Source organism: Artibeus jamaicensis, unplaced genomic scaffold (assembly GCF_021234435.1).
Source record: "Artibeus jamaicensis isolate MK-2021 breed Jamaican fruit bat unplaced genomic scaffold, CSHL_Jam_final contig_1998, whole genome shotgun sequence".
Taxonomy (NCBI): Eukaryota; Metazoa; Chordata; class Mammalia; order Chiroptera; family Phyllostomidae; genus Artibeus; species Artibeus jamaicensis.
This window is the reverse complement of record NW_026521407.1, coordinates 1,267,018-1,293,424: the sequence shown is the minus strand read 5'-3', so window position 1 is coordinate 1,293,424 and position 26,407 is coordinate 1,267,018. Positions and strand designations below refer to the sequence as shown.

The window sequence follows — 26,407 nt, the reverse complement described above, 5'->3', positions numbered from 1 at the left end:
TGCCCAAGGGCACCGAGTGAGGAGCAGGCGAGACCATGGAGGGGAACGTACATGGTTTTGAATGAAAGACGTTCCTGGCACAGAGCTGTTGAGCCCTAGCAGGACAGCCTTCCTACTTCATTACCCCGGAGCCGCTCCAGCCGCTCCCAGTCCTCACAGCCTCCCCGACCTTCCCTGGACTGAGCAACCCAGTGGAAAGCCCGGGAAATCGATTCCAATCCAGCAAGCAGCCGCCCTGAGCAGATCGATGCTTCCTGTTGAATGGCAGGGGGCAGTGAGGGAGACATCCAGGCAGGGGTGTGGTGGGGCAAGGTGCCAAGGCCTTGAGACGGTAAGCAGGGCTCTACTGGGTCCTCCTGGGTTCTGCTGGGGCAGGAACAGAGGAACGAAGAATCCGGGTGGAGAGGCAGGGGCAGGGAGCTCTGAGGGAAGGGGAAGGTGTGGGCGGCCCTGGAAGGGGAGCAGGGCTGGGGTGCCCTGGTGAAGGGGCAGAGTGCTGAGACTGAAGGCCTTCAAGGGACAGGGGCTGGGGCAGCCTGAGAAATAAGTTGGGGCTGGCGGGTTGGCCCTCTTTCCAAGGACCCCCAGTGTGCAAAGCCAACCATAGATTTTTGAGTTAGAGATTCAAGCTACGGGGAAGACGCCTGGTACTGGTGAGACCCAGCTCAGAATAAGGGGACGGAAAGGGTGAGGGAGGGGTGCTCTGGTCGCCCTCAGCTCAGCCCCCCCAAGCCTGGGCAGCAGGGGAAGGGAACTGCCAAGGCAGGAGTGACCAGGGGGAGGTGGGCTCCCCCCAGTGGTCAGCTATGGATAAAGGCGCAGATGCTTGGGAAGAGGGCGACATTGTTATTTGTTCCACCAATTCTAAATTCCACGTTTATTTATGAGTCTGATTTATTTTTATCCTCCACTGCATTCTTTTACATGAGATCACTGTAACTCATGATGAGAATTAAGATTCCCTAAGTTTTAGTGACACCGTCTGGTAAGCCATCAAGCCCATCTCCACCTGGCTTATTTACCCAGATGTCACCATTTACTCTGGCTGCCGTTGGGCAATGTTCACACATGACATCATCGTCGAAGGAAGAGAATGTGGAGAAGAGAGGGGGAGGAAGAGGGAAGGAGGGAGAGGGAGGGGAGGAAGGAGAGGGAAGAACAAAGCCACAAGCTACTGGAGAGAGGAAAGAATTTGGGGGCCACTGTTGTGAGGGCCCCAAGAGCCTCAGGACCAGAGTTCAGGTCCCTGGACACTGGGAGGCTGGCCGAGGTCCCTCCCTTGGGGAGTTAGGAGGCCTCACAGGTGTGTCCCCATCTGGGCAGAGGTGGGGGCTGGGCACTAACTCAGGATGCCCACGGGCCCGGCTAGGCAGCAGGCAGAGCGGAGGGAGGGGTGTGTGGGGACTGCAGAAGGGCGGAGGGCTCGGCTCAGGGCCCGGCTCAGACCCCGCAGTGCCTCGCCCAAGCACACACACTTGCAGCTCGAGGCTCCCCCAGTCCCACTGTCTGCAGCCAAAGCAGGCAGAGCCCAAATCACCCAGGAGGAGCCCCGAGGCAAGTGCCACCATCGATTGTGCCTGATGACTTCATCCTGTCGGGTTCCTGCTGCAGTCATGAAGTGTACCTTCCTGGGAGGTCAGAGGCCAGAGTCCAGAGGTCAAGACTGGCAGAGACTTGGGGCACCTGGATCGGGTGAGGGGGTCATCCCCTGCCCTACCCCGTGAAGGCACAGGTCTCTCTGCCTGTGGGTGCCCCCCGTTCTGTGGGCTCCTGTGTGCCCACACCCCTCCGCGCGTGGTCCTCTGTCTGTGGTCCTCGGAGCAGAAGCCCACACGCGTCTGTTTTCTAAGACTATCTTTTCCACCCCATACCACAGCAACCAAAGTCATTTTCCGGGCAATTGCTTTTCTGTAAACATTCCTGTGTAATATCCCCCCAAATTGCTAATTCCCAGCGCCCTGTTGAGCCTTCCTGTCACTCCAACCAGAGCTGCAGAGGTGGGGGCAGGCCATGGGGGAGGGCAATCAGAGAGGAAGAGGCAGCTGGACTGAGAATTAGGGACAGGGCTTCATGTCCAGCTCCTGGTACAGAGCGGGGGCCAGAGACCCCCACACCTGCCCCCCATGTTTGCACATTCCCCACCAACCCAGCACCGCCGCCCCTGAATGTCAGCCACCTCGGGACAACCTGTCTGGGCTGGAAGGGAAGGCAGAAAGGACGAGGAAGGGGAACCCATGGCAGGGGGGCCTGGGAGGAAAGGGAGCTGACTTAAAAGCATGGAGGAGACGGCTGAACAATAAAGGTGACTTCCTGGTAACTGACAGCAGGGACACTGAGGAGGCAGGGGCAAGGTCAGGCAAGTTATCATCACTGGGTCCCCAGGGAAGGCCAGCTCCCCTCCCCACAAGTGTGAGAGGGAGGGCAGAGAAGCAGGAAGAGGCCAGACGGAACCCATTCTCCCCACCAGGGACCACTACCCGGGCGCTGCAGTAGTGGGGGGTGAGGCGGGCAAGGCAAAAGGGTGTCAGAGCAGGGTGAGCCCTGCCTGGTGACACACGTGCTGCCACCTCTCCAGCACCCAGCACCAACCTGCAGGGCCGCTGTGAAGGGCCTGGGGCAGGCAGGTTCTCCTCAAAGTACAGCAAGGGAAACTGAGGACCAGGGAGGTTGAGTGATGGAGGAAGAGGAAGACTGGGACTATGGCCCGAGACCCTCCGGTCTCTTCTACCCCCACGCCCAGGGAGCCCTGCTACCCCCGGCCCCCAGGGAAGCTGGACATCCAGACTCGGGTGGGCTGTGGGGCCGGGGCAGCAGAGCCCCGAGGAGCCAGGAGGCAGGGGAGAGTGCAGGGCACTGCCAGTCACAGCTTCACGCAGGCAGAAAAATACAAACCAATTTGCACAGATTTAAAACCCACAGAAGGCCACTTAGTTGGTAAACGAGTTGGAATCTAATTAAAGGCCGTCGTCAGGGCTGAGGGAGGGAGAGCTCACCTGCCTAGGAGGAGCTGTTGCGTGGCCTGCGGTGGGGGGGGGGTTGGGGGGAGGGCTGAGTCTCCTGGGGCTTTCTTCAGGGAGAGAGAATTTGAGGGGTGTGGGTGTTCGGTGCCCTGGGGGAGGGGTGGGCACTGTCCCAGCCAGATGCCGCCTCAGCGCGCATTTCGGTCTCAGAGGAGCCTCCGCAGGGCAGGGCCTCTTCCCTCAAGTGGGGCGCAGCCCAGCGTGGGTGCCCATGCTTCCCCCATCAGACTGGGGCTCCCCTGGGGCAGAGCTTTGTCCCGGCCACAGTCTAGGCAGTCGCTCAGGGCAGGGCCTGCGCCTTCTCTCCGAGGGCCCACGGGGTTTACCCCATCCGATTGGAAGCTCCCTCACACGAGGGCCTCTCTGATGACAGAGGTGCCACCCCAACCAGACTGGGGGGCTGCAGGACAGACCTGAGAGGAGTGAGGAGACCCACAGGCCAGCTCAGGAGTGAGGCTTGGCCTCAGTACCATCCCCTGGCTCTGCCTGGCTGTGCAGTCCCTGCTGCCCCTGTCCCCCGCCCCCCCCAGGCCCCAGGACACACAGCACAGCAGCCCTCTAACCCCTCAGCTCTCGAAGCTGAGGCTGGGAAGAGTGATGCCTCAAGGCTGTTCTGCTCACCTCCCTCTCCATCTCGAAAGCCGTGCTCTGCTCTCCCTCCAGCAACCGTTCGCAGGAAGGAAGCCAAGACACAGCCAGTGAACCCGACCGGGTCACGCAGGAGCTGGTGGCAAAACCAGAACCAGAACCCAGGCGTCCTGGCGCCCAGGGACAAGGACTTTTCCACTCCAGTATGCCACTTACCAGAAAGCAAGTGCCAAGGGAGTCCCCCTTAGGGGGCAGGCCCCCGGAGGGCACAGCCTAACAACCTCCTTAGGAAGAATCAGCAGTGGAAAACCTGCCACAGGTCTACGGCCATACCGCCCCGAACGCGCCCGATCTCGGAAGCTAAGCAGGGTCGGACCTGGTTGGTACTTGGATGGGAGACACGTCACAGACCCGTGGCCCTGAAGAAAGACGAGTCGTGCGTCGTAGCCCAACCTGCCCCAGATGCCCACCCCAGCCGGTGGGAAGCTCGCCACTCAGAAATTAGGGTCCCTGTGTGGTGTCCCCATCCCCCTCCTTGCAAAATAGCCAACAAGCCCGCCCCTTGGCCAAAATTTCAGATAGACAATCCCTCTTGTCCCCCGACCCCAGCCCCCCTACCCAGCAAGGCTACGGCATTATCAAAAACTGCTGAATCGGCAGGTGAGAAAGTCCTGTTCTAACCCAGCTCTGCCACTGACGGGCGTCTCGGGCCTCTCATTTGGTTTTTGTTTTTGTTTTCAGAGCTTGTAACACCCAGACAGGCACTCGGGTCGTGCGCTGCACAGAGGCGCGGCCCAGGGAGCAGGTGCAAGTTCCAGGGACGGGCGGCCCAGGGACGGCCCCTGCCTGACTCCCCAGCTGCCCGAGTGCCTCTCACTTCCCTGTCAAAGTGTTATCGTCAGAGCCAGGGTGGGAGGGTTTTGATTTTTAGCTACCAATGAAGATCTGGCTAATTGGCTTCCCCGAGAAGGGAGGGGTGGAGATGCAGAGGGGACCCTGTCAGACCCCAAGGTCTGAAGCCCTTGCTGGGAAAGCTGGGAGTGGCTCTGGCACCTGCCCACACGGCGCCCCCAAGTTAACAGGAGGACTCCCGCTGGAATGCCCACCATCTCGCACCCGGGGGCGGCGTCCTGTCAGCCACACACCTCCCCGGAGAGGCCCGGAGGAGGGAAAGGCACAAACACAGGGGTGGGCAGAGAGGGAGAAGGTGCCCTCCATCCTCCCAGCCCTGCTGCCACTCCAAAGAGGCTGCCAGAGAGACTTCTCCCCCAAGGGGTGGTCCGGCCTCAGGACCAGGGCAGTGGGTGTGGGCAAGGGACCTTCGCCGTGCCCCTAAAGCCTGCCCAAAGGGAGGCCTCTGGTTCCCATGAGAAGAGACCCCAATCTGTTGGAAGTGACGGGAGAAGCCCCACCCATCAGCCTGCCTCACCGCAGGGGGGCTTGTCCCTGCTCAGCGATCACGCAGGGCCTCGGGAACGTCGGGCAGGAGCCTCCGCCTGGCAAGACCCCTCCGTAGGCCCCTCAGCGCCACCACCCCGCATGGTGTCAGGCTCTCTCTAGGGGTCTTTTCTCTGCCAGCACCCAGGCAGCTCCCTCGGTCACCAGCATGACCCGGGTAGTGCTGCTCCCAGATTCCAAGCGCACACTTCTGCTCGCTGACGCTTCTATTGTCACACTTGGGCACTGCAGCACGTGCCCAGCACACGCTCACCTACGTGTGCACAGCTGCAAACGGCCTCACCTGCAGCCTCCGCGGGCATCTATGGGGCGCCTGGGCTCAGGAGGACTGGGGTTGCTGCACAGACACCACCCTAAGTCACCACTCTGCCATCTCAGATGCCACAAGGATGGACAAGGTGCTGTGCCCATGCACACACGTCACGTACATTTAAACCCCCCCGAGAGACTGCAAGGGGAACCCTGTCAAGTGCCAGGTCAGCACACCTCTGGCTCACAGCACAAGACAGCAGGGACCCCGTTTGCCCACCCTGGGTCCAGCTGCACCTGCTCGGGAAGGCGACTTCCTCAGCCCCTCTCCTGCTTTGTCAACGCCAGACTTTCCTTTCGGAAGTGCTTATATTCTGCCTTGAAACAGATGGATGGGCCTAGTGACCTCAAGGCCACTCCATTCTGACCAACGTTCAACAACAAGGCTACGCCAACGACCGAGACGCTCCTCTCAGGCCTGGGCACCAGCCGGGATCTGCCTCTGCAGGGGCTCAGCCTCCTCCACCGGGGCGAGGGGCCGGGGGCCTCTGGCCTGCTTCCGCCTGCTGCCGCAGGATGAAAACAGGGCTCAGCCCTCTCGTGCGTTAATTACTCTACTGCCCAGCAAGCCAACCAAGAATGTAGACGTCAAGGTTAGTATCATGAGAGACCGGAGGAAGCAGGAGGAAGGCAGCCTGGAGCTCGGAGAAGGCAGGAGACTCAGCGAGTTTTCTGCCGACCACTGGGTGCAGGCTGACCTGGGAAGCCCAACCAGACACCAGGGGCATCTCTCAAAAGCTCTCCCTGTTCTTGTCCAACCAGAAGCTTCCCAGGAAGGGGGGCACAGGCTTGGAGGCAGGGGAGAAATAAAGTCTCCCCTTCTATCTACTTGCAAAAGACCCCCCCTCCCACGGCCATGGCAGTCTACAAGGGCTCTGACAGCCGATCTCATTCAATTCTGAGTCACCTTGGGTGGCTGCTCTCCCCCATTCTACAGGTGAGGAAGCGGAGGTTCAGGAAGGGGCGACTTGCCCAAAGTCAAAGTTGAGCCTGATCTCAATTGCAGGGGTCCTCAGCCCAGACCCCCTTTTTTCCCTACACCCTGCAGCCCCTGAGGAAGATGCTGACTCTGCCTCCAAGGCACCCCTGAGTCTTCCTCCCGGTCATCAGGCCAGAGCCCCTTTCGTCTCCTCCATCTATCCAGTGGCTCTCTTCCCCAGAGAGGTCAGAGATCCTCAACCCCATCCTCTTTGAGGTCTGAAAGAGCCAAAGGGACCCTTCCCCAGGGCATTGCTGAGAAGCCAGAGGGGAGGCAGGGAGCAGAGCTGCCCCAGGGCCACCGAAGCCCAGCGGGACCGGGTGGCACAGTCCTGAAAGAACCTCTGGGGCACCTACCCCTGCCCACCCCTCTTCTCACACCTTCGCTGGGTGCAGTCTTGCCAGCCCCTGCCACAGGCGGTGCCGAGACAGGAGAACTGCCAGACCTCGCTGTTGCAGGAACGCCAGGCCGTCGGGGCTTGGCCACCTCCGAGAACAGAGACCTCGTTACGTCTACCTTGTGGGGCCCCTGCTTCCCTGCATCCAGAGTCCCTGTCCATGGCTCTCACGGGGACCCAGGAACACAACTTCTTCCTTTGGAGGAGGACAGAGGGACCTGAACCCAAAAGCTCTTTCCTGAGCCCAACACCTCGGCCATTCTCTTGGCCAGGAAGTGGCCTGGCCACCGCCTCCTCCCCAGCCATCCACACTGCCCTCTGTTGGGTGAGCCCCACCGTGTCACCACCCCTCTCAGTTGGTGGCCTTCAGAACTACTCCAATGGTCCAGATGAGGTCTGAGCAGCCCAAATGACCCCTTGCAGCTTCTGTCCCCACCAGCCCTCCTCCTGCCCCCTGGATACGTGCCAGGGAAAAGAAATGCCCAGGGCACACGCCGCTCTGCTCCGGGGGCCAGAAAGGTCCTTCTCTGTCTCCTGCTCCTCACTCTCAGACCTCCTCTGACCTCAGGCCCCGGGGGCCAACTAGACTCCTCTCGCCTGGGTCGGGTGACTCTCCTGGCAAGGTCAGCTGAATCTGCCCGCTCCCTCCAGGCACTTCCATCTGCCCTCGGCGCCTGACCTTGCTAAAGTGATTCAAAGATTCAAGGCGTCTGCGCTAGGTCTTGGCCTCTTCCTAATGACAATGCCCCACATAGCCCCAGCAAGGCAGATGCAAGCTCCAGGCTCCAAAGGGTGTGCCCAGGAGTCTGAGGGCACAGGCTCCTTTGCCTGTAATTCCCTGGTTCGTGGCCCGAGGCCCTGGAGGCCCTGTCCAGCGGCCAGACATCTCAGGGGTATCGCTCGGCCACACTTTGAATACTGGGAAACCGCAGCCCACAAGATAATATCTGATGCTTGTTAACCACACAGTGCTCCCTCCCTGCCAGCCTACTTCCTTCTGGTCCTGGCCCTGCCCGGCTGCCTCAGGGCCCCAGCCCTGGAATGAGAGTCTCCCCCGCTCCTAGCTGCTGCCCTAACTGCGCCCCAACTCTGTGTCTGGTCCCATGCTTGCACAGTGGCTAATTCTGGCATCTCATCAGACAGTAATTACGGGGAATCAGCAATGCTCTTATCTCCACAGCTCGGCACCTGTCACCGCGCTGCCATCGCCAGGCTGCTGGGATGGGACCGGAAGCTGAGGGAGGAGGGGTGCACTGGAGTGAGGGGTGCCGACTCCCTCCCTGCTTCTGTGGCCCTCATCTCCTTCAACCCTGTCCACCCACAAGCCGTGCGGTGCATGTGAACCGGGAGGCCACTCGCCTCCATTACCCAGGACGGGTACTGAATGCATGTGTCATGTGCACCCCTCTGCACACATGTCCACGCAACCATGACCAAACAGAGCGGGAAGGACACAGCAAGCCAAGGCGCAAACCTTGCCTTGGCCACTTCTCATACAGGTGACCGTGAACAAGTCATTTTACTTCTCTGGCCGTCAGTTTCCTAACAGCAAAATGGGAAAACCTGTGTCTGCTTTAGGAAGATGGGTAGAAATAAATACGTAAAGTATCTAGCACAGTACCTGGCACATGTACGATCGTATATTCACTCAGCAAACAATTAGTAATATACACTATGTGCTGGGCGCTATGAGGATGCCAAGATACATTAATCATAGTTTAGTGAGAATCACATGCAGGCCACGTTGAGATGTGGGCATCTTGTTTGGCTGGAGGTGTTTTGTTTTGTTCTCTTGCAGTTTTAGTGCCTTTAAGGAGCCCCTGCACTCTTCTCCTCACCACAGTCCCCACCGGCCCCTATTGTCCTCACCCACTACTTCCCTGTGTCCTGCCCCTGAAGGCGCCAAGCTTGCTGCCCCTAAGAGTAAAGTGGACTAGTAGGCTGTTTGTCCAGAACCAATGGCCACTAGAGATTTGACCATGTGTGGGAGTTCAGAGGGGTCAATTAGAGGTAGTTGGGGAGGGGCACTTCAGGGAGGTGCTGGCTAAGGGGGGGCAGGACCGGGAGGTGATGAAGGGAGGTGCTCCTGGAAGAAGACTCCCAGTGGCAGAGGCGCACTGGGAGGGAAAGGACAGGCCTACAGGGAGCTGATGGAGTAAATGATGTCTCAGAGTTTCCCTCCCGTATTAGACCTCCAGGGCTCAGGCTTCAGCACCTCCTGTGTCTCCAGAACCTTCCAGAGTGCTTCCTAGGTGGTCTTACTGGTGGAGCTATGCTATAAGACCATCTCCCCTTGTCTCACAACCAAGCAGCTGTCACAACTAAGCTACTGTGTCATTCCCCGTTCCCCTGGGTCTTTTTCCCAGGTGGAATGGAACTCTGCTAGAACGAAAAGGAGCTCCGCAAACGGAACACTCCAAGCTCCAGTCCTCCTCCCCGCCCCGCCCCCACCTCTGAGTGGAGCCAGGAATGGGGTTAGGGAGGAAGAAGGAGATGGACCTCAGAGACGGGTTTCAGCGGCGTGAACCACAGAGGAACCCTGCCTGTGGAGCCCTTAAGTGAGGCAAAGGTGCGCCCCTCTGCACAGGGCAGAGGGACTGAGACTGGGCCTCAGGAAGGAGGAGGGGCTGAGGCTGCCACGACTGGGGGTCTGTGTGACCTTGAGCCTGTTACCTCACCCCTCTGGCCTGTCTCCTCCCCCGAAACGAGACAAGAGCGTGGAGCTCGGGGGACAGATTGAGGATAAAATGAACTAACACATGGACAGAGCTTAATGCGGTACATATGGCTCACACATTATGGGTCGTTAATATTTGCGTTCTTATCAAGAATGACTTTTCGCCCTCAAAACTCAGCAACAACTAAATGAGGCCCTGACCGCTTGCCAGCCCTCCACCCCCAAGCCCTCCTCTCTCTCCTCCCCCCTCTCTCTCTCTCTCTCTCTCTCTCTCTCTCTCTCTCTCGGTGCCCACAGAGCAAGCACCGGCCCCACTGTGTCCGCCTCCACCTCCCTAACGCCTCCCCACCCCCACCCCGGTATCACTCCAGCAACCCCGCACGGCGCTTCTCCAAACCCACCCACGTCTCACTCCACTCTGGGTTTTAAAGCAGGATGGGGTTGGTCCCCCCCTTTACTGATGTAGAAAGTAAGTCTTGAAAGATAATGAGCTCCCTGCCTCTGGAAGTATTCCAGAAGGGGGTGAGTGAAAGAGGGGAGCGTCCAGGCCCCGGCCCTCGCCATTCTCTGCCCCTGAGCCACTCCCCGGGACCTTTGCTATCTGTGTGGGGAAGGCAGAGGTGGCGTTCAAGACCAGGACAGGGCAGGGGGGAAGGACTGCGGTCACCCCTGCTTTCTCCTGGCAACAGCTGAGGGTGGGGGAGGGAAGGGAGCAGCGCCGTAGCTCTTTTAGGAAAACGGTAATTTTAATTAAGAGGCAGACAAACGAGCGCTCTGCATTTTGTCTCCGAGCAAAGTTATTAAAAAGCCATCAAGGCAGCGGCAGCCACAGTGGCAAAGAGCTGCCTCCCCAGGCTGCCGGCCCGGACTGGGGCTAGTGCATCCTTCAGGGAGCTGGAGGAGGGCTGGAGGACAAGGAGGCCCAAGCAGCCCCTCTCCCAAGGTGGGGGCAGGGACAGTCCCCAGACAGTCCCCAGGGCGCAGCCTGCCCAAGCTGAGAACAGGGCAGGGGTGCGAGAGGGGACAGAAAGGGAACCAGCAGTCTCTGGACCCGCTACTGCTTTTGCTTTTCTTTTAACAACATGCTTGGTAGGTGTTCTTGCACCATCTTGCCTGCAAGAACATGGAGGCTCAGAGAGGGAAAGTTGTTTGCTCCAGGCTGCACAGCCAGGCAGTGGCGTAAATGAGGCATGGAGCCAAGGACAGACTGACTCTCAAGTCAGAAGCCCAGGTTGCTGGTCAGCGGTACAGAAGTCGGGGGTGGGCACCCTGCCCATTTTTCCTCCCCCAGCCTGGGCTGCCTGAGGCCCTCTGAAGTGGCCTCAGCCCTGACCCAACAATGCTTCCCACAGTCCCCAGGGTCACCAGGGACTTGGTAGGGGGCCTTGGTCACTGCTTGCTTAGGGGAGCACACTATGAGAGGGGTGCCATTGGGCCAAGGGTCACTCTACAAGGACATAAAGTACAGAGCAGCTGCCAGCAGAAAGAGCAGTGGCAGATAGGGACATCAGTGGACGCAGAGTCATGGCCCTGGGACGGGCAGGCACTCTGCAGTCAGCTGGCCAGGCCCCAGTGCCAGGCCCCACAGCTGGAGAATCAGACAACCCCTTAAGCTCTACCGGTCCACCCGTCTCGGTCACTGTTGGACTCTGAGCCCAGCGTGGGGACAGCACGAAGGAGGTATTCAATGAATCTGTTCTGAATGAATGAGTGGACACATACATGAAGGAATGAACAAATAGCTGAATAAATGAAACGAGATCTCAGGTTTGCAAGGGTCTATAAACAAAGCCGTATTGAGGTTGGATGGGGTCCCATCTTCTCCCATCCCCACCTTCTTGCCATGGCTGGACCATGGCCTTTCCGGCCATGAGAAGGGTCCCCTCCCCCAAGGCCACCAGTGCCCTCAGCAGAAAGCTCCTGTCTCCTCCACCCTCCCCGGTTACATGGAAGCTGTGCCGCCAGCACACACGCACATGCACACGGCCTTGCGCACGCACGCTAACTCACATGCAGACAGATGCATTCTCTGCCAGGCAAGGGCCTCCCCCGAGTCAGGTCTCTGCTGTTCCCTCCCCTGGCGAAGGTCTGGGCCCACCAGGGATGGCCCCCTCCCCCACTTCTGGCCCTCTAGGCTGGGGAGGGGCATCTGGTTGGGGAGCAGTGGGAGTGGAATGGTGGGGGAGGCCTCCCTCCTGGCTTACCAACCTGGAGACTTTAAACAGAGGGAACAGAGTCCTGGAGGCTTCCCTCCCGCTGCACGCTGGAGCCCTGGGTGAGGGACAGGAAAGGAGGAAAGTCGTGAATGAATGCCCAGAGCTGGGGAGGAGGAGTTGGAGAGAGGAAGGGGCTGGGGCAGGGCTCCCAACTGGGCCATGGAAGAGGGGACAGGGACAGCAAGGCAGAGCCTTAGGAGCTGTCCACTGGGCAGTCACTGGGGCTGGGGGGCAGGCAGGATGGCGACCGGGTGTTGGAGGAAGAACAGGGACTGAAGGGGCAGAGACACTGGTGGGAGACAGACAGGAGGACAGACAGCTGGACAACACAGAAAACGCAGGGTCCCCAGAGTGAGTCCCCGGGGACAGACCGCCTGTAAGCCTGGTTCTCTTCCCAGAGACGGGGCAGACTCTTTCCTGGTGTGCCCACACGAGACCCTAAATGACAGCACCTCGGAGGGCTCCTCTGCCTCCCGAACCTGTCACCCATTTCGGAAGGTAGGTGAGTTCGGAGTCAGAGAGGACTGCTCTGCTGACAACCTCTTCCAGCCAAGAGACCCCCATCTACTCGGATCAGCTCCTACCGCTGAGGAAGGCCTCCTCCCCTGACTGCAGTGGAGGAAACAGACATTCCGCACCCAACAAGCATCCGCACACTCGCACTAAGGCAGGGGCGTGGTGGGGAGTTGGGGGGGAGGCATCCCTGCCCCAAGTTGCCCACTGGCCACGGGAGTCTTGCTCCTGCCCTGCACTCACCAGCCCTCAAACTGGTGGGACAGACCTCCCCCCCCCCCCCCCCCCGCACCCGTCCATCATGGCTGCCTCCTCCGCCCACCACGGGAAAGCCCTTCTCACTGTGCTCTCTTTCCCTGGGGCTGCAGGAGCCACCCTCTACGCACGGGTCCGTTTTCTGCGGTTTTGGACACCCCTGGCCAACTGCAGTCCAAAAATATTCTGTGGAAAATTCCAGAAACACACAATTCATGAGCGCTAAATTGTGAGCCGTCCTAAGTCACATGATGAAATCTCGCACCTTCCTGCTCCATCCCACCTAAGACGTGAATCATCCTTCATCTGGTTTTTCTACTGTCCCACCAGTTAGTGGCCATCTCACTCACTACATCCATTGTCACCATGTCACAGTGCTTGTGCGCAAGTAACCCTTATTTTACTCAATGATGACCCCACAGTCACTCCGGTAGCTTTTATCACAGCAGATTGTTCTATTATTAGTGATTATGGTTCATCTCTTACTATGACTCATGATAAATGAAACTTTATTATAGGGACATATAAGTAAAAAATATATATATGTAGGGTTGGTACTGTCTGAAGCTCAGGCATCCACTGGGAATCTTGGAACGTACCCTCCATAAGAAAGAGGGGGACCACTGTACCCGCCTGCTGCCTTTCATCCTGGTGCATGCAGCATCGAGACCGTTCCTGCCTGGAGACACTGTGGCCTCGGCACCCTCTTAGGCACAGCCCTCCCTTGGCTGGCTCAGAACCATCCATCCTCACATCACGTCTGGCTGCAAGTGCTCACAGAGCCCCCTGCCAGTCTCACGGTTCCAGTTTTCTCACTGATTACCCACGACGCAGGCATCCCAGGGAGAAACAACTGTCGTATCCAGATGCTGGGACTAGGGGGAGAAGTTGACTAGGGGGGGGAATCAGGGGCACTCACTGACATGCCTGACCCAGGGGGCTTCCCGGGTGAGGAGCTGGGCTGCGGGGGTGGGCATGGACAGAGAGCCACAGGGTAGGGGGAGTGAAGACCCAGGAGGACCAGCTTACTTTCCACCACCAGCCTTAAGTGGCGGCTCCAGGGGCCCAGCCCCAGGTAGGCTGAGATCCAACACCCAAATCTGAGTGTGAAAAAAGACAAAAAAGGTTTTCTCACGTAAGCCCCTTCCTCCAGAGAGAATGGTCTCCCATTCAACCATTCAATTGGCTAGAGAAGAGGATGATGAAGACAAAGAAATGACTACTTATCGAAGGCTTATGATGTGCCAGGAACTCAGCCTATACTATTCCATTTAATCCTGGTACCCACCCAGTGAGGAAACTGCTGTTACCAGTCCCAACTTACAGATGAGAACACTGAGCTTCAGAGAGGTGAAGTATCTGCCCGAAATCAGACAGCAAGTCAATGCTGGGATGCGAGCCCAGACCTGTCTGACCCCAGAACCTGAGCTCTTGACCAGGGAGCAAAACGGTGTCCTATCCATTCTCCCCAGTCTTGACTATGTTCCATTCAGTGCCCTCTGGCAAGTTCTGCCTGAAGTCTAACCTCTTTCCACCCCATGCTCCAGTAGAAACTATTTCTTAAGAACCATAAGTGGAAGAGAAAGCTTTGCTTTAGTATCTTTCTGCCTCATCCTAGGGGTGAGAGGCAAAAGACTCTAACCCCGAGCTGCTGATGGACCAGGGAGGGGTCTGGGGAAGGAGGCGAGCTCTTGGGTTCCGGAGAAGTGGGCCCAGGATTTCCCAAGCTTCATCCTTACTTGACTTCCCGCTTTCTCCGGGAGCAGCCTTCCTGCTTCCCCACCTCCATCACAGAAGAGGCTCAGGAAGCCCCAGGGGCTTCTTGTTTTAACATCCAAAAATCCCCTGAGCACCCAGGCTACGCAGATCCTGAAAAGTCAGGGCACTGGCAAGTCCTAAGAGCCCTCACTTTCCTTCAGAGCCCCACCTTCCAACTTAGGAGGCTGGGACAAGAATAGGGGTTCATCAGACCAGCCTGGCCGCAGGGCAGAGACAGAGTAAGCAGGGACCAGCCCCGGAGAGCAGGCAAACAGGCTGGGCAAGGCTGCAAGGGTTTCAGTGAGCCTCGGAATGCCTCCCCATGAGCTGGGATCATTAATTCTTCCCCAACGAGGCAGATGTCGGTGCCTGGGGTGATGCTACAGATGCCTCCTGTGTCTGCAATTATCACACGTCCTGGGGGGTTGTGGAACACCCCACTCCACCTCCTACACTCTGTACAAACCTCTCTAGCTAAGGCCTCTCTGTGGGATCTCTGGGTTTGCCCTCCCATCCACCCTCCACCCCATGTGCCCTGGGGTCTGGGTCTCTAGCATGCTCTGTGGCTGGGGTGAAAAAGAAGCCAGTGTCCAGGCATGAGGGTTTTTGCAGAGGTGTGGAAGGCAGGCATCTGAAAAGCCAACTGCTTCCCAGTCTTACTCCACTCCAGAACATGCAGGCAACTGGGCCAAGTGGCTGAGGCTACCAGGAACCAGGGAGAGGTTGTCCGGGAGATGAGCCATCAGCTGGAGGTGCCTCAGTGGGAGAAAATACGGACTGGATTATAATCCCTGGCTGGAATGGAGTGTGGCAAGGTAGTTCTGCAGGGGTGGGAAGAAAAGGAGTTCATGATTTACATGATAGCTGAACCCTATAGCCACTCCTTTGTCTGTCCTCCGGGCTGAGAGGACAGATTCGAACAAGGTATGTCTTTGGAACACGAGGCCCTGTTTGTAAGGTGTGTATGCTCACATGTGCATGCGCGTGCCAGTATTCCCTTGGGCCAAATCTCTGTTTTTCCTGGTTTCGCTGAAGCTGGGAAATATCCTTCCCACCGTCTGTGTGGATAGGCATGCATTATCTCAGGAGAGAGGAGGTGGGTAGAGCCTATGGCAGCTGGAATCTCTAAAGATTCTCTAGTTTCACCCTCTCTCCTCACATCAAGGACATTGAAGACCAGAGGGGGCAAATAACTTGCCCCAGGTCACACAGCAGTGGAGGAAGTAGACAAGCTGACACCAGTCCAGTGCTTTCTCTTTACATTGTTCTTCACTTCTCTGCCCTTGGAGATCAAAGAATGACTTCCGGATCCCCTCCCCCCCCAGCAGCTCTGAACCCCTTGGTCATGGCCCTCTGAGCTCCGCCGACCACAAGAGCCACAAGAGGTTAAACTGGATCTGCCAAGCTCCTCCGGCCATCTCACAGGACAGCCTACCAGCTCCCTGCCCCTGTCCCTGCCCCACTCACGCTTACGCACACCTCTCCTGGAGGTAAAAGACGCGGAGAACACTGTCCTAGCTCCCCGCCCTGGAGCGGCCACCCTTCCCACGGCCACCCTCTGCGCACCACCACCCCCGGGACTCTCTTCCTATGTAACCTCTATTCCTCCTGCTGCAGCGTGGGCCTGCTTTCTCTCCAGCTGTCCTGTGCAAAGATAGGGGGAGGGGGAGGAGAACAGGTTTCCCGGCCTCCAAACACTCTGTTTGCCCAGCAGCAGAGAGGATGAGGGCAGGGTGTACCAGGATGGCTCGGCCCCGAGCCCAGTGCATGCGTGGGGCGTGAGGGGTGTGGTGAGGGAGCGGCAGCCTGCGTGTGGGAGAAACCACTCTTCTGGAAATGGTCCTTCCAGCTCCTCATCCCTTGTAAAATCCTAAATCTCAGAGTTCTGGAGTGTTTAGTATGTGTCAGGCAATGTGCTGGACATTTTCATTTAGGATTTCACTTAATTTTCACAACAATTCCATGGCCAGAAACTAATCCTCCCCTGGGACAGTCCCTCCTGAAGAATCAATCTGACCTTGATCCCTCTTGCTGCTTCTCCTCAGGCCCAGTTCTCCTGGCGGTGGAGGGCATTTTTGCTCACCTTCAGAAATCCCCACCATTGCTCAGTAGCCCCACATTATCTTCTCCAGGTGCCAACTTTACTGTCGTGCCCATGTGATGGGTGTTATAGGAGTGGAGGGAACTGGGGCAGGACTGGGATCAGAGCACTGGCCTGTGCCAGACGCAGACAGAGCACCTGCCCGGTGGTGGGTGTGGGGAGGCCCTGGGGGCAGTCCTCAGGAGATCGGTCTGGGCAGATGGAGGTGGGGCAGAACTGAGAGCAGAAGGTCTTCCCTGGTGATGTCTGTGACCCTTGCAAGGGGCATGGAGCTCACCTTTTGTGTGTTGACTAGGCAGGACCCACAGATGGACAGATCTAGTTCTCTTTCACTAACCATCTCTCAGGTCCAAGTTCCAATCACACACACCTAGAGCCCCGGGGGGCTAAGCAGAAGCAGGTGGGGGCACAAGGCGGCAGGACTTGCCCTGGGGGTGGGCGGGAGCTGAGGCCAGAGGAAGAGCTCTTAAACTTAGTCCAGCTCCTGTCGTCCCCAGGCCTCCTGGTGCCGGAGGGAGACATCTAAGCCCCTCGGATAGTTTCATGGGGTTCCACACCCCCTATGGTAGCCACGGGCAACTTTAGTGGATTTACACACCACTTGGCTTCTGTGTTTGGACCTTTTGAAACAAAAGGGATGAGGGCAGGGGTCCCTGTCACTAGGGCTTTCCCCGCATCTTGCCTCCTGCTTGGCTGAGACAGAGGGAGGCTGGACTCACCTCTCCAGGGAATGCTCAGGCCTCAGCTTCCACCCGTTGGGGGATTCACACAGAGAAAGCCTGAGCCAATGGGCAAAGGGAATGGCAATGGTGGGTGGGACTCTGGTCCCTGTGGGTGGCACCCTCCCCCTTCAAGCACACATCATTAATATATGCAAAGCATATGCAAATCATCCAGAAGAGAGACACAACATGGGTAGAATGTCAGAAGAGACCTTGGGGATGATCCAACCCATACCTCCTCCTGTCACAGGTGAGGAAAAGAGGCCCCCTAGGAAGGGACTTGCTCAAGGTCATTCAGACTTTTGGTCACCGGGCAAGGAGCCTAATGAGGACTTTTCTCAGCCCAGTGTTCTTTCCATAACTGTCTTGTCTTTCATATGGGGGGTTTCCCAGATGTCAAAGGGGGTGCAGGGCCTAGATGGGGTTCTAGAAAGGCCTATCAGAATCCCCGTCTTCCTGCCTCTGAGCCTGGAGACGGTGTAGTGTGTGGGAGGGCAACAGTGGGCAGTGATGACCGGGGCAGTGGGTGGAGGGGCCAGAGGCCGGGCATGGTTTCCCGGCAGTCCGGTGGCAGTGGAAGGCAGCAGAACTGGAGTGGCTGAAGCCCAATGTCAGGGCAAGGTGCCCGCTGTGGTGCTGACTGCACAGGCACATCCCTAAGTGCTCAGCAGCTCCCTTCGGTGGGGACTCTGATGACTACGGCACCTGACAGACCGCAATAAACCCAGGCCCGTCCCTTCCTTGGCTGAGGCTGCCCCCCTCCTACCTCACCCCCCCAGCTTGGCTTCTCCACCCTCCAGACAGTCCTAGAAAGCAGGACCTAGGCTAGGGGGAAGGAAGACAGATGGGAGGGGGCAGACAGCAAGAGGCGAGAGGAGACCGAGGAGCAGAGGGGGAGACAAGGGCGAGAGAGCATGAAAGGCAGAGCAGGAGAAACGAGCGGGCAGAGCCAGGGGAGGTCGTGAGGCAGGGAGTGGGGAGACTGAAGGGCACAGAGGGGCACAGGGGAGCCGAGAGGGGAGGGCTCTCCGGAACTGAGCCACTGAAGGACAAAGCTGCCTGGGTGTGGGGCACAGGAACCCCACCGAGGCCTGGGGCTGTCTGGCAGGAGTTGGGGACCATGCCCCTGCCCCTCTGCCCGCTTCCCCTGCAACTCCCCAGGCTGCCAGGAAATCAGTCCGCCCTCCTCTGCTTCCCATCCTCCCTCTTTCCCTCCCTCCCTCTCTCCCTCCCTCGGGGCGAGCAAACCGGCTTCCTAGCCAAATCCAAAGCCTTCATCTCCGCTTTTCAGAGATGGGAATGAAAGAAGGGGAAGCAAGTGCAGCCCTCAAACCCGCTGACGGCCAGATTTTTATTATCTCTGCTCGAATGGGCCCTAGGAAGTCAACAAGGGAATCTTCAAAGAGCCTCTCAGTGGCTCCCTGAAGCCGCACCTGCACTGGCCCGACCGCAGCAGGCAGCCGGGGCTTGAGGGGCACAGTGCGTCCCCCAACTCCCGCCAAGCCTGGAGCCCAGATCTGAGGCTGCCAGGGGCTTCACCCTCAGCCCCGGTGCCTAGGCAGGGGCCCCTTGGCCAGGCCAGGCTCAAAGGCCAGACTCAGGGCCACTGGGCCTCAGAGGCAGTCTCTGTCCCTCTCTGGGTCTCGAGGACACAAATGAAGAAAGAAACAGAATCTCCTTGCCAGGGCTTGGAGGAGATAAGTGCTTGGGATTCCTCGAAAGAAAAGCTTTTGTGGCAAGCCCTAGATCCTTCCTCTAGATCCTTTCCCTGAATTCTCTGCCTGCCCCACACCCACAGACCCCACCAACTGCCTCCTGACTCCCCCTTGCCGAACCCCCCCAACCACAGCTGCCCCTCCGTTGCTGAGCCCCAGGCCCAAAGCTCAGGAAGATCCTCACACTCCAGCTCGGTCCATTCTAATCCTCAACCCCATCTGCCTTCTTTCCCCAAGACCTAACCTGGAGTGAGGGGTGGGGGTGGGGGGCTAAAATAGACTTGGTACTTCCAAAAATCCTCTCCCTCCTAAACTTGGGTTTTGCCAGAGAAAGCCAAGGCTGGCACTGGGCAGATGGCAGCCATGCTGCCGCCCCCACTCCGCCGGCTCTGACCACATCATTGAGATCAATGCCCACAGCCAAAGAGGAGTCAATGGTTCTAATTAAACCCTTTTTCCAGGGTGGGTCCCTGGCCAGAGAGTGAAGAAGAGAGCAAGAGCATCTGAGAATCTGCATCCCAGCACCAGCTTGTTCCCTGCACATCTCTAAGAAACCTTCAGCCCAGCAGGAATCAGGTCACGAAGACCCCAGAATCCCAGCATTAGGCAACAAGGCAAGCAGAGAGGGTCCCATGTCCAGGGACCCTTCCCCTGAGAGCGCCCCCTTACCACTCAACGTGGCCTGAGGACCACAGTTGCTTCTTCCCGATCCCAGAGCACATGGGGCACCAGGTCTCCATCCCAGCCCCAAGGGTCATCATGATAACCGGCTGTCATGGTAAGGACGGGAGAAGCAGCGCTAGGGGGGCACTGGACAAAGACCCTCTTGTCCCCAAGGCGGGGTGGCAGGAAGCCAGAGCAAAGCCTTTACACTCACTGCCAGCGGTGCCTGGGTGCCAGGCAGTCTGGGTTGGGGTAATCTTATTCTCGGGACCCCCCCCTTATGCCCACGGCCCTCACCCCCACCTCTTGCTTGCACACCAGCCCATGAGCAAAGTGTCTGGCCCAACTCTCAGGTCCCCTGGAGCCCTCCTCCCTGTGCGAGTGTCTGGCTCTGACACTTGCTCACAGTGGCCCCAACACCGAGCAGAAACAGCAAAAACCCTCACACATAAACCATAACTGCTCTCCACATACGTACAAACGCACAACCTCGCCAGAAACCTCCACCATCACAGCTGCCACCAATAATGACAGTCTCGTTATTTTCGCAATGACAGTCTCTATCAAACGCATCATCAATTCTTTAAGATCAGCAAGAGACACAGAAGGAAATGAGGGAAACTGAGGCACGGAGACAGCAAAGCAGCTGTCTCAAGGTCACCCAGACCAATATATCCAGAATTCCACCCCCACCAAAGGGCTCAAACCCCAAATCAAACACTCAGACCCATCAGCCTGGAAGTCTGGTCGACTGCCCCCCACTCCCAGCCTTTCATCTGTTTTCCAAAACAACAGTAGCTCCAACATCTTCTGAAAGGCTTCATCCAGGAACCTCAGCTCAGGGGACCCACTTCCCTTAAAGTTGGGGGCTGCAAGACCTGGTTTGCATAGCATCTGGGGAAAGGGAAAGAGAGTCCAGGATCCCCTCCTGCACAGTCCCTGTTCCTGCTCACCTGGCTCCCTTCGGCCCCCAGGGTCCTTCGGTCCAGCCTCCTCCCTGGGAGATCGGGAGCTGCCCTCAGCTGTCCTCTCCCACCAGGCCAGGGCAAAGCGCCGGAGGCACTGCCAGGGCTGCATGGGGAAGGGTGGGGCGGGGGTGCTCGCACCAGCAGCCGCACACACCGCGCTGGGCTCTGCCAGCCGAGCTGCGGAGGCACCCGGCCGGCCCCCTCTGCTTCCACTAGCATCCTGCTGCCCCCACCGACAGGACTCAGAGCTGGTCCGGGAGCTTCTGACGTAGCAGGGGGGTGCGTGGGAGGAGGGAGGGAGCCAGGGGCGTCCCGTCCCCAGCCCCTCCCTCTGCCCATCAGCCTCCAGCGGTCCCTAACTCTTCACTAACCCTAGACGCTCTGCCCAGCTGGGGGCGCCCTCCCCTTGCCCTCTTCAGGGGGAGGGCTTAAGATCAAATAGCCCCTCCCCAACCCCTCCCTCTCGTGGCCCCTCCCTACCCACCAGCTGAGCTGGGAGCTAGTCCCCAGTTTCTGCCACTGCTGCCTAGGCTCCGAGGTCTCCAGGGCTGGGGCCTCGAGGTGATGGGGGTGCGGGGTGGGGAATACAGACTTGTATCCCGGCAACACAGCCAACCCCAGAATGCAGTCATCCCCTTCTTCCCCTGGGGGACTGGCTCAAAGCGCCTACCACCGCTACCCAAGTCTGCGCACCCCATTCTGGGACCTGTGGGAGAGACCTTCGATGTTCCCCCCACTTCTCCAACCCCTTCGCCTCCTCCTTCATCCTTCTCTTCCTCCACCTCGGATGGTCCACTCCCCTCACCCACTGTCCTCACCATCCATCCACCTTCCTCTTCTCCCCACCCCTCCACACATACCCCTTTAAATTTTAACCCCCGCGGGCCCGCTCCCCCGGCCTTACTAGGCCCTCCCAACCCGGTCTCCAGCCTCGCCAATTCCTGAACCCCTCTCGAGTCCCAGCCCTCCGCTCGCTAGTGTCCTCTCCCAAGCTGGGCGCGCCGCGGTCCCCTGCCCCCCACACACCTGCGCCCGGAGCATCCCTCGCCCCTCGGGCCGCCGCCTCCCGGACCCGGCCGCCGCCCCCGCCCCCGGCCGAGGGGAAAACACACAAAGAAAACAGAAATACCTTCCACTTAAGCATGGAGGCACATTAGGGAGGAGAGAGACAGGGACATGCCTTGGGACGGAGCGTTCCCCATCGGGCGGGGCGCGGGGGGCGGGGGCCCCGGGCCGGCCTGCCTGGCGCTCGCCCTCTTGCTGCCTCTCCGGCTCCTTGCTCGGCCCCAGCCCCGGAGCGCGGTGCCAAGCGGGCAGGCCGGGGGCGCGGGCCCCGCCGGGGTGGACCAGCTGGGAGGGCGCCGGCGGCCGGGCGTGTGGGTGCGCGCGCGCGCGCGGGCGTGTCACCGAGTGTGAGAGAGCGAGTGTGTGTGTATGTGTGTGTGTGTGTGTGTGTGAACGCGCGCGAACCGGCGCGGGTGTGTCACTGCGGGCGGGAGCGCGCGCGGCGCGGGCACGGGCGTGTGGCCGGAACATACAAAGGGCCGCCTGGGGTGGCGGGAGCGGGGCGGGGAGGGGAGGGGGCGCGGCGCCTCGCGCCCTGGAGCAGCGGGATCCCGCGGCGAGCGGCGGGGCCCGGGGAAGAGGCGCGCTCACGCTTCCCTCCTCTTTCCACCTGCTTCTCCCACCCCAAGCTATCCTCTCGCCGCTATAAAGACAAATACCCAAGGCCCGGAAACGGCCTCGGGGGAGGGGCTGCACCTCCAGGGCTGGAAGACTTCTCGGTCTCCAAGCCCCTGCGCGCTCTTTGGAATGGAGAAGCGATCGGGAAGGGACGGGGCAGGGAGGCAAGGCGGGGCGATGGGACTGGCGGGGGCACTCGTTAGCCAAGGTGACCTCCGAAAGCCACAGCCGTCCTATGCAGGGAGAGTCTGGACCCTGCTCCTCTTCTGTTCGTACGCTCCCCCCACCCCCACCCCTCCTTAGACACTGATCAGTGGCCGGGACTCAGTCCCCCGGCGCCCCCTGCTGGTGTGTCTCCTTGCCCCCAGCTCTGGTTGCGGCCCCTCCTTCAGGCATCTGCTGTAACTGCAGGGGCCTAAGCTAGTAGTGAGGTGTGTCTAAAATCACCTCTCAAGCCGGACCCCAAAGGAGGGCGCTTCAGCTCCTGCCCACCCCCGCCTTACACTTCGCCTGGCGACGCCATTGCCACCACCACCTCAGCCTGCAGAGGCCAGCACTGCTCCCCTACCCCCTGTCTTAGTCCCACCGGCACCTTACTCTTACCTTGGCCTCCCTGTGGAACGCAAAGACTCCTCCAGCTGAGACCGGCTCTGACCCCTCCTCCTGTCCTGGTTACTTGTTCCCTGTGTCCCTGCGGTTTTCTGTCCTGTTTCTTCTCTCCCAAACTTCTCTTGGGGAAGGGAAGGTGGGCTAAGTCCCCTGCCCGCTTTCTTTACTCTGTATCCCCAAAGCCAGCTCAGATGAGCAAGGAAGGGGCGCATTACATCTCTTCCCTATGGTCGGCCAGGCCGAGTGGCAGGCAGGCAGAGAGGCAGCAGAGGAGACCCCACCCCAAGAGGCCCAAATGACAAACCGGTTTCCCCACTTCCTGTTCTACCCAGTTGCAGCCTTATTCTAGGCTCTCCCACTTTCCTGCCCGCCCCCATGCCTGCCCTGAGCCAGCCACATGCCTGGCTAGGGACGAGTCCCTGATGCCCCTCAGAGATTAACCTCCAGCTGCAATAATTTAGGTGGCAGGGCCAGTGCAGGGGGAGAACAGGGCCCATCCGAGCTCCAGCCAGACGGCTCAGGAGGGCAGCCAAGAGCACTTCTTGGACACACTGGTTGGGCACACGACCCCAGCAGTCAGCACCCCGACTTCTCTCCTCCTGGGCCAGCTGCCTCTCCTTCTGCCAACTGGATGGTGCCCATCTTTTGGCCTCTGAGTGCGCAGTGGGCACTTGGCCAGCTCTCTGCCTGGCTGCCTGCCCAGCACGGGCATGGGAGGCAGCAGGCCCTGTGTGAGGGAGGGGTTGGCAAGGGGAGGGGTGGCTTCTCCTCGGCTGCATGGACGCCACCTCCCAAGACTCTCAAAGCTCTGAAGTGGGGACTTGCACGGCTGCTCCTCCACATGTAAGCCTCCCGCTCGACGACACAAGCCTCTGTCCTTTGCGTCTCCCCCAGGTGCCCCCCGGGAGACAAGGCCTCGTCCCTCCCCTACTTTGTGTGCCCCAAGAGGGAGGAATCAGCAGACGCTCCACCCGAGTTCTCTAATTTAATCCTCTCGACATCCCTGCAGAAGTGGGCATTTTCAGCCCCGTTTCAGAGACAAGAGTTGAGGCTTAGAGAGGTGTAGCCAACCGAAGAACAGTGAAGCTGAAATTCAAACCCAGACCCGCCCGACTCCAAGGCTCCCAGCCTCTGCGCTATCACCACCACTGGCTCCTAACCCTGGGGGCCGGCAGAAGCAGGGACCAGCCTCGGGCAAACATCCCTGGACTGTGTGGTGGACTGGAGAGAGGGGACTCTGGAATGCAGCCGGGGGTTAAGACAGACATTTATGTCAAAGTTCAGGAATTGAGCGCTATCCTCCGGATGACAATTGGGAAGATGCTTGTCCCGCCACATGGAGCTTCTTCTGCCCTTACCCTAAATGCCAGGAAGACACTTTCTCGGGAACTGAGGGGGAGAGACTCCATGAATCGGCCCTTAGAGATTAGAACCAGTCCCAGCGGCACCAGGGGGACAATGCATTCATCTTCCCCACTCTAACTTGACTTCCTGCATCGTGAGGGCCCCCATCACAGTGAGGAGCTAAAATGCTCAGTGTGATTCAGGTGGTATTCTTTATGTATGCACCTTACTTTACAGTCCTTTACAGTAAGGACTGTAAAACAGTCCTTAACATCCCCAACCATCTGCAGAGCTCCGAGTTCATCTGACTCCCTTCTCTCTTCAGCTCCTTTGTCCACGCCCACCCAACCCAGAACAGTGGCCTCCAAGGGTCCCAAGGAAGGGTGAGAAAGGATACAGATCGGAACAGGAGCAAAGATCCCGAGGCTCCAGTGCAGCCACAGGGCAGAAGACCTGGCACCATTGTCCCCTTGGGCCCCCCCTTGATCCTCTGCCCAACACCCCCGCCCCTGGGAAGATAGGTGCCTCCTCCCTCCCATCAGGTCTTGGAGGCAGAGGCTCCTGGTATAAGGAAAAGACGGATCAGGGCAAGGGCAGCACAGGTACGATTTTTCCAGCCGAGAGACGAAAATTGCTCCTGTAAGCTGGCATGGTGCCCAGCACAACCAATGTGCCAGCTGCCTCCACCTGAGATGCCTCAGGTGCCACCCCGCCCCCACTCTCATTGTGCAACAGGTAACTTCCCCCAGGCCCGCCTCCTCCCCTGTGTCTGAGGCTTTGCTCACCATCGGGAGGGGGCAGCTGGCACTGCCCACCTGGCCCTCCTCAGTCACTCCACCCAGCCTCCTCGCCTGCTGCTGGGGGCCTACAGGAGCGAGGTAATGTGGGGCACCCTCCAGGTAAGAACACACAACCTCGCCTCTCCTTCCCCAAGGTGTAGTTGGAAAAGGGGTTGCACCTGGACAAACATCTGGGGAGGACAAGGGGGACGCTGAATGGGGTGGGCAGAGAGGGGCACGTGGGCCTCTAGGGAAAGGCACAAGGAAGGAGGTGGTGTAGGAATTATGTCTGCACCCCGAACGGCTCCCCCTGCCTCCTTGGGAGCCTTCCACCCTGCCATCGGGGCTGCTGTCAGGCCAGCACGTTTCATGAGCCCCTTCCAGAGCATCCTGAAGGCGATGAGGGGACTGGGCTGGGCCCTGCTCTGGGGAGAGAGTGGCCAGGGCGGTGACCTGTCATGAGGGGGGAGGCTGCACTGAGGAGGACTCTGGTCCTCCCTCTGCTGCAGGCCTGCACTCTCTGCCCACAGCCTCCCCCCCCCACGCCCTCTCCCACGCCAGTGCCAGTGGAGAGAAGTAAATGGCAGTAGGTTTCAGAAAACCCTCCTTCACTCCCAGTGGTCCCTCTCTACTCCTGCCTGTCATCGTAACGAATGCTAGTAATGCTCAATAGTTGATGCCCTCATCAGCACATCAAACTCACTCTGCAGAGTGGAGAGAGAACGTGGAAGGGGGCGGTTCTCTGGGGTCCTGTCTACAGTCAGCCCCTCCAAGGAGACTCATCCCGGTGCTTCTGGCTGGGAGGGGCACTGGCAGAGGCACTTGCAGGGAGAAGTCTGGAAGCCGCCAGCTGAGTGGGAATTTTCCAGCACAAGGCCTGGTCTTCCCTGTCACGGGGTAGGTGAGGCCCCGTGTGGCCCCCAAGACTGGGAGCACTGAGTAGCCCCAGGCCAGGGCAGTGGCTTTTACACTGAAGTGAGAATCGGAGTCACCTCGATGGCCTGTTAAACCAGGGGTTGTTGGGCCTACCCCCTAAGTTTCCGAAGCTGTAAGTTGGAGGAGAGGCTTGAGAATTTGCGTTTCTAGCGAAGTCCCAAGTGCTGCTGCTCAGAAAGCCCTCCCAGAACCCGTGGCCGGGGCCGCTTCCCCTGCCTCCCCGGTTTGGGTCGAGCCTGCCAGTGCGGTGCCCTCAGGGCAGTGCAGCAGGCCTGCGCGGCGAGTGTCCCGGAGAGCCCTGTGGCACGCGTGGAGGTGCCTGTCCTCGCCCTTCCTCGCACGGCCACCAAGGCCACTCCCTGCACCGCAAGCGCAGGAGCGCCTTGGCCACTGCCTTCTCCCCAGACCCCGCCCCTTAACCCCTACGCACAGAGATGACCAGAACTGGATCTCCTTGGCCCCATCTGCTCGCCGCCGTGCTGGGGCGCTGCAGACACAAGTGGGTCTCCTCTCCCGGGAGGAGGAGGAGGGAATAAAGGTGAGGGAGAGATTTCCCCACACCTCATCCCATTTGGGGGCGACCTAGTGGGACCTCAGTGGGGAGAGAGGTTCATGGGTACAGTCCACGAACATGCAGGCAGCTCCCTACCCCCTTCCTTTCTACTCAGTCCCTCAGTGTAAGAACTGTCTTTGGTGCCCTGGCTGGTGTAGCTCAGT

The 26,407-nt window shown here is 59.2% G+C and overlaps 1 protein-coding gene across 3 annotated transcripts in view; it reads right to left on the bottom strand.

Moving 5' to 3' along the window:
• The window catches only part of SRCIN1 (SRC kinase signaling inhibitor 1), a 64,851-nt gene extending 44,403 nt beyond the window's left edge, over positions 1-20,448 (bottom strand). For all 3 annotated transcript variants that reach the window (XM_037149897.2, XM_037149898.2, XM_053656623.1), the window contains exon 1: positions 20,325-20,448. In XM_037149897.2, the coding sequence (XP_037005792.2) occupies positions 20,325-20,448 (124 nt within the window). The remainder of the gene's footprint in view (positions 1-20,324) is intronic.
• Between the last annotated feature and the right edge of the window lie 5,959 nt (positions 20,449-26,407).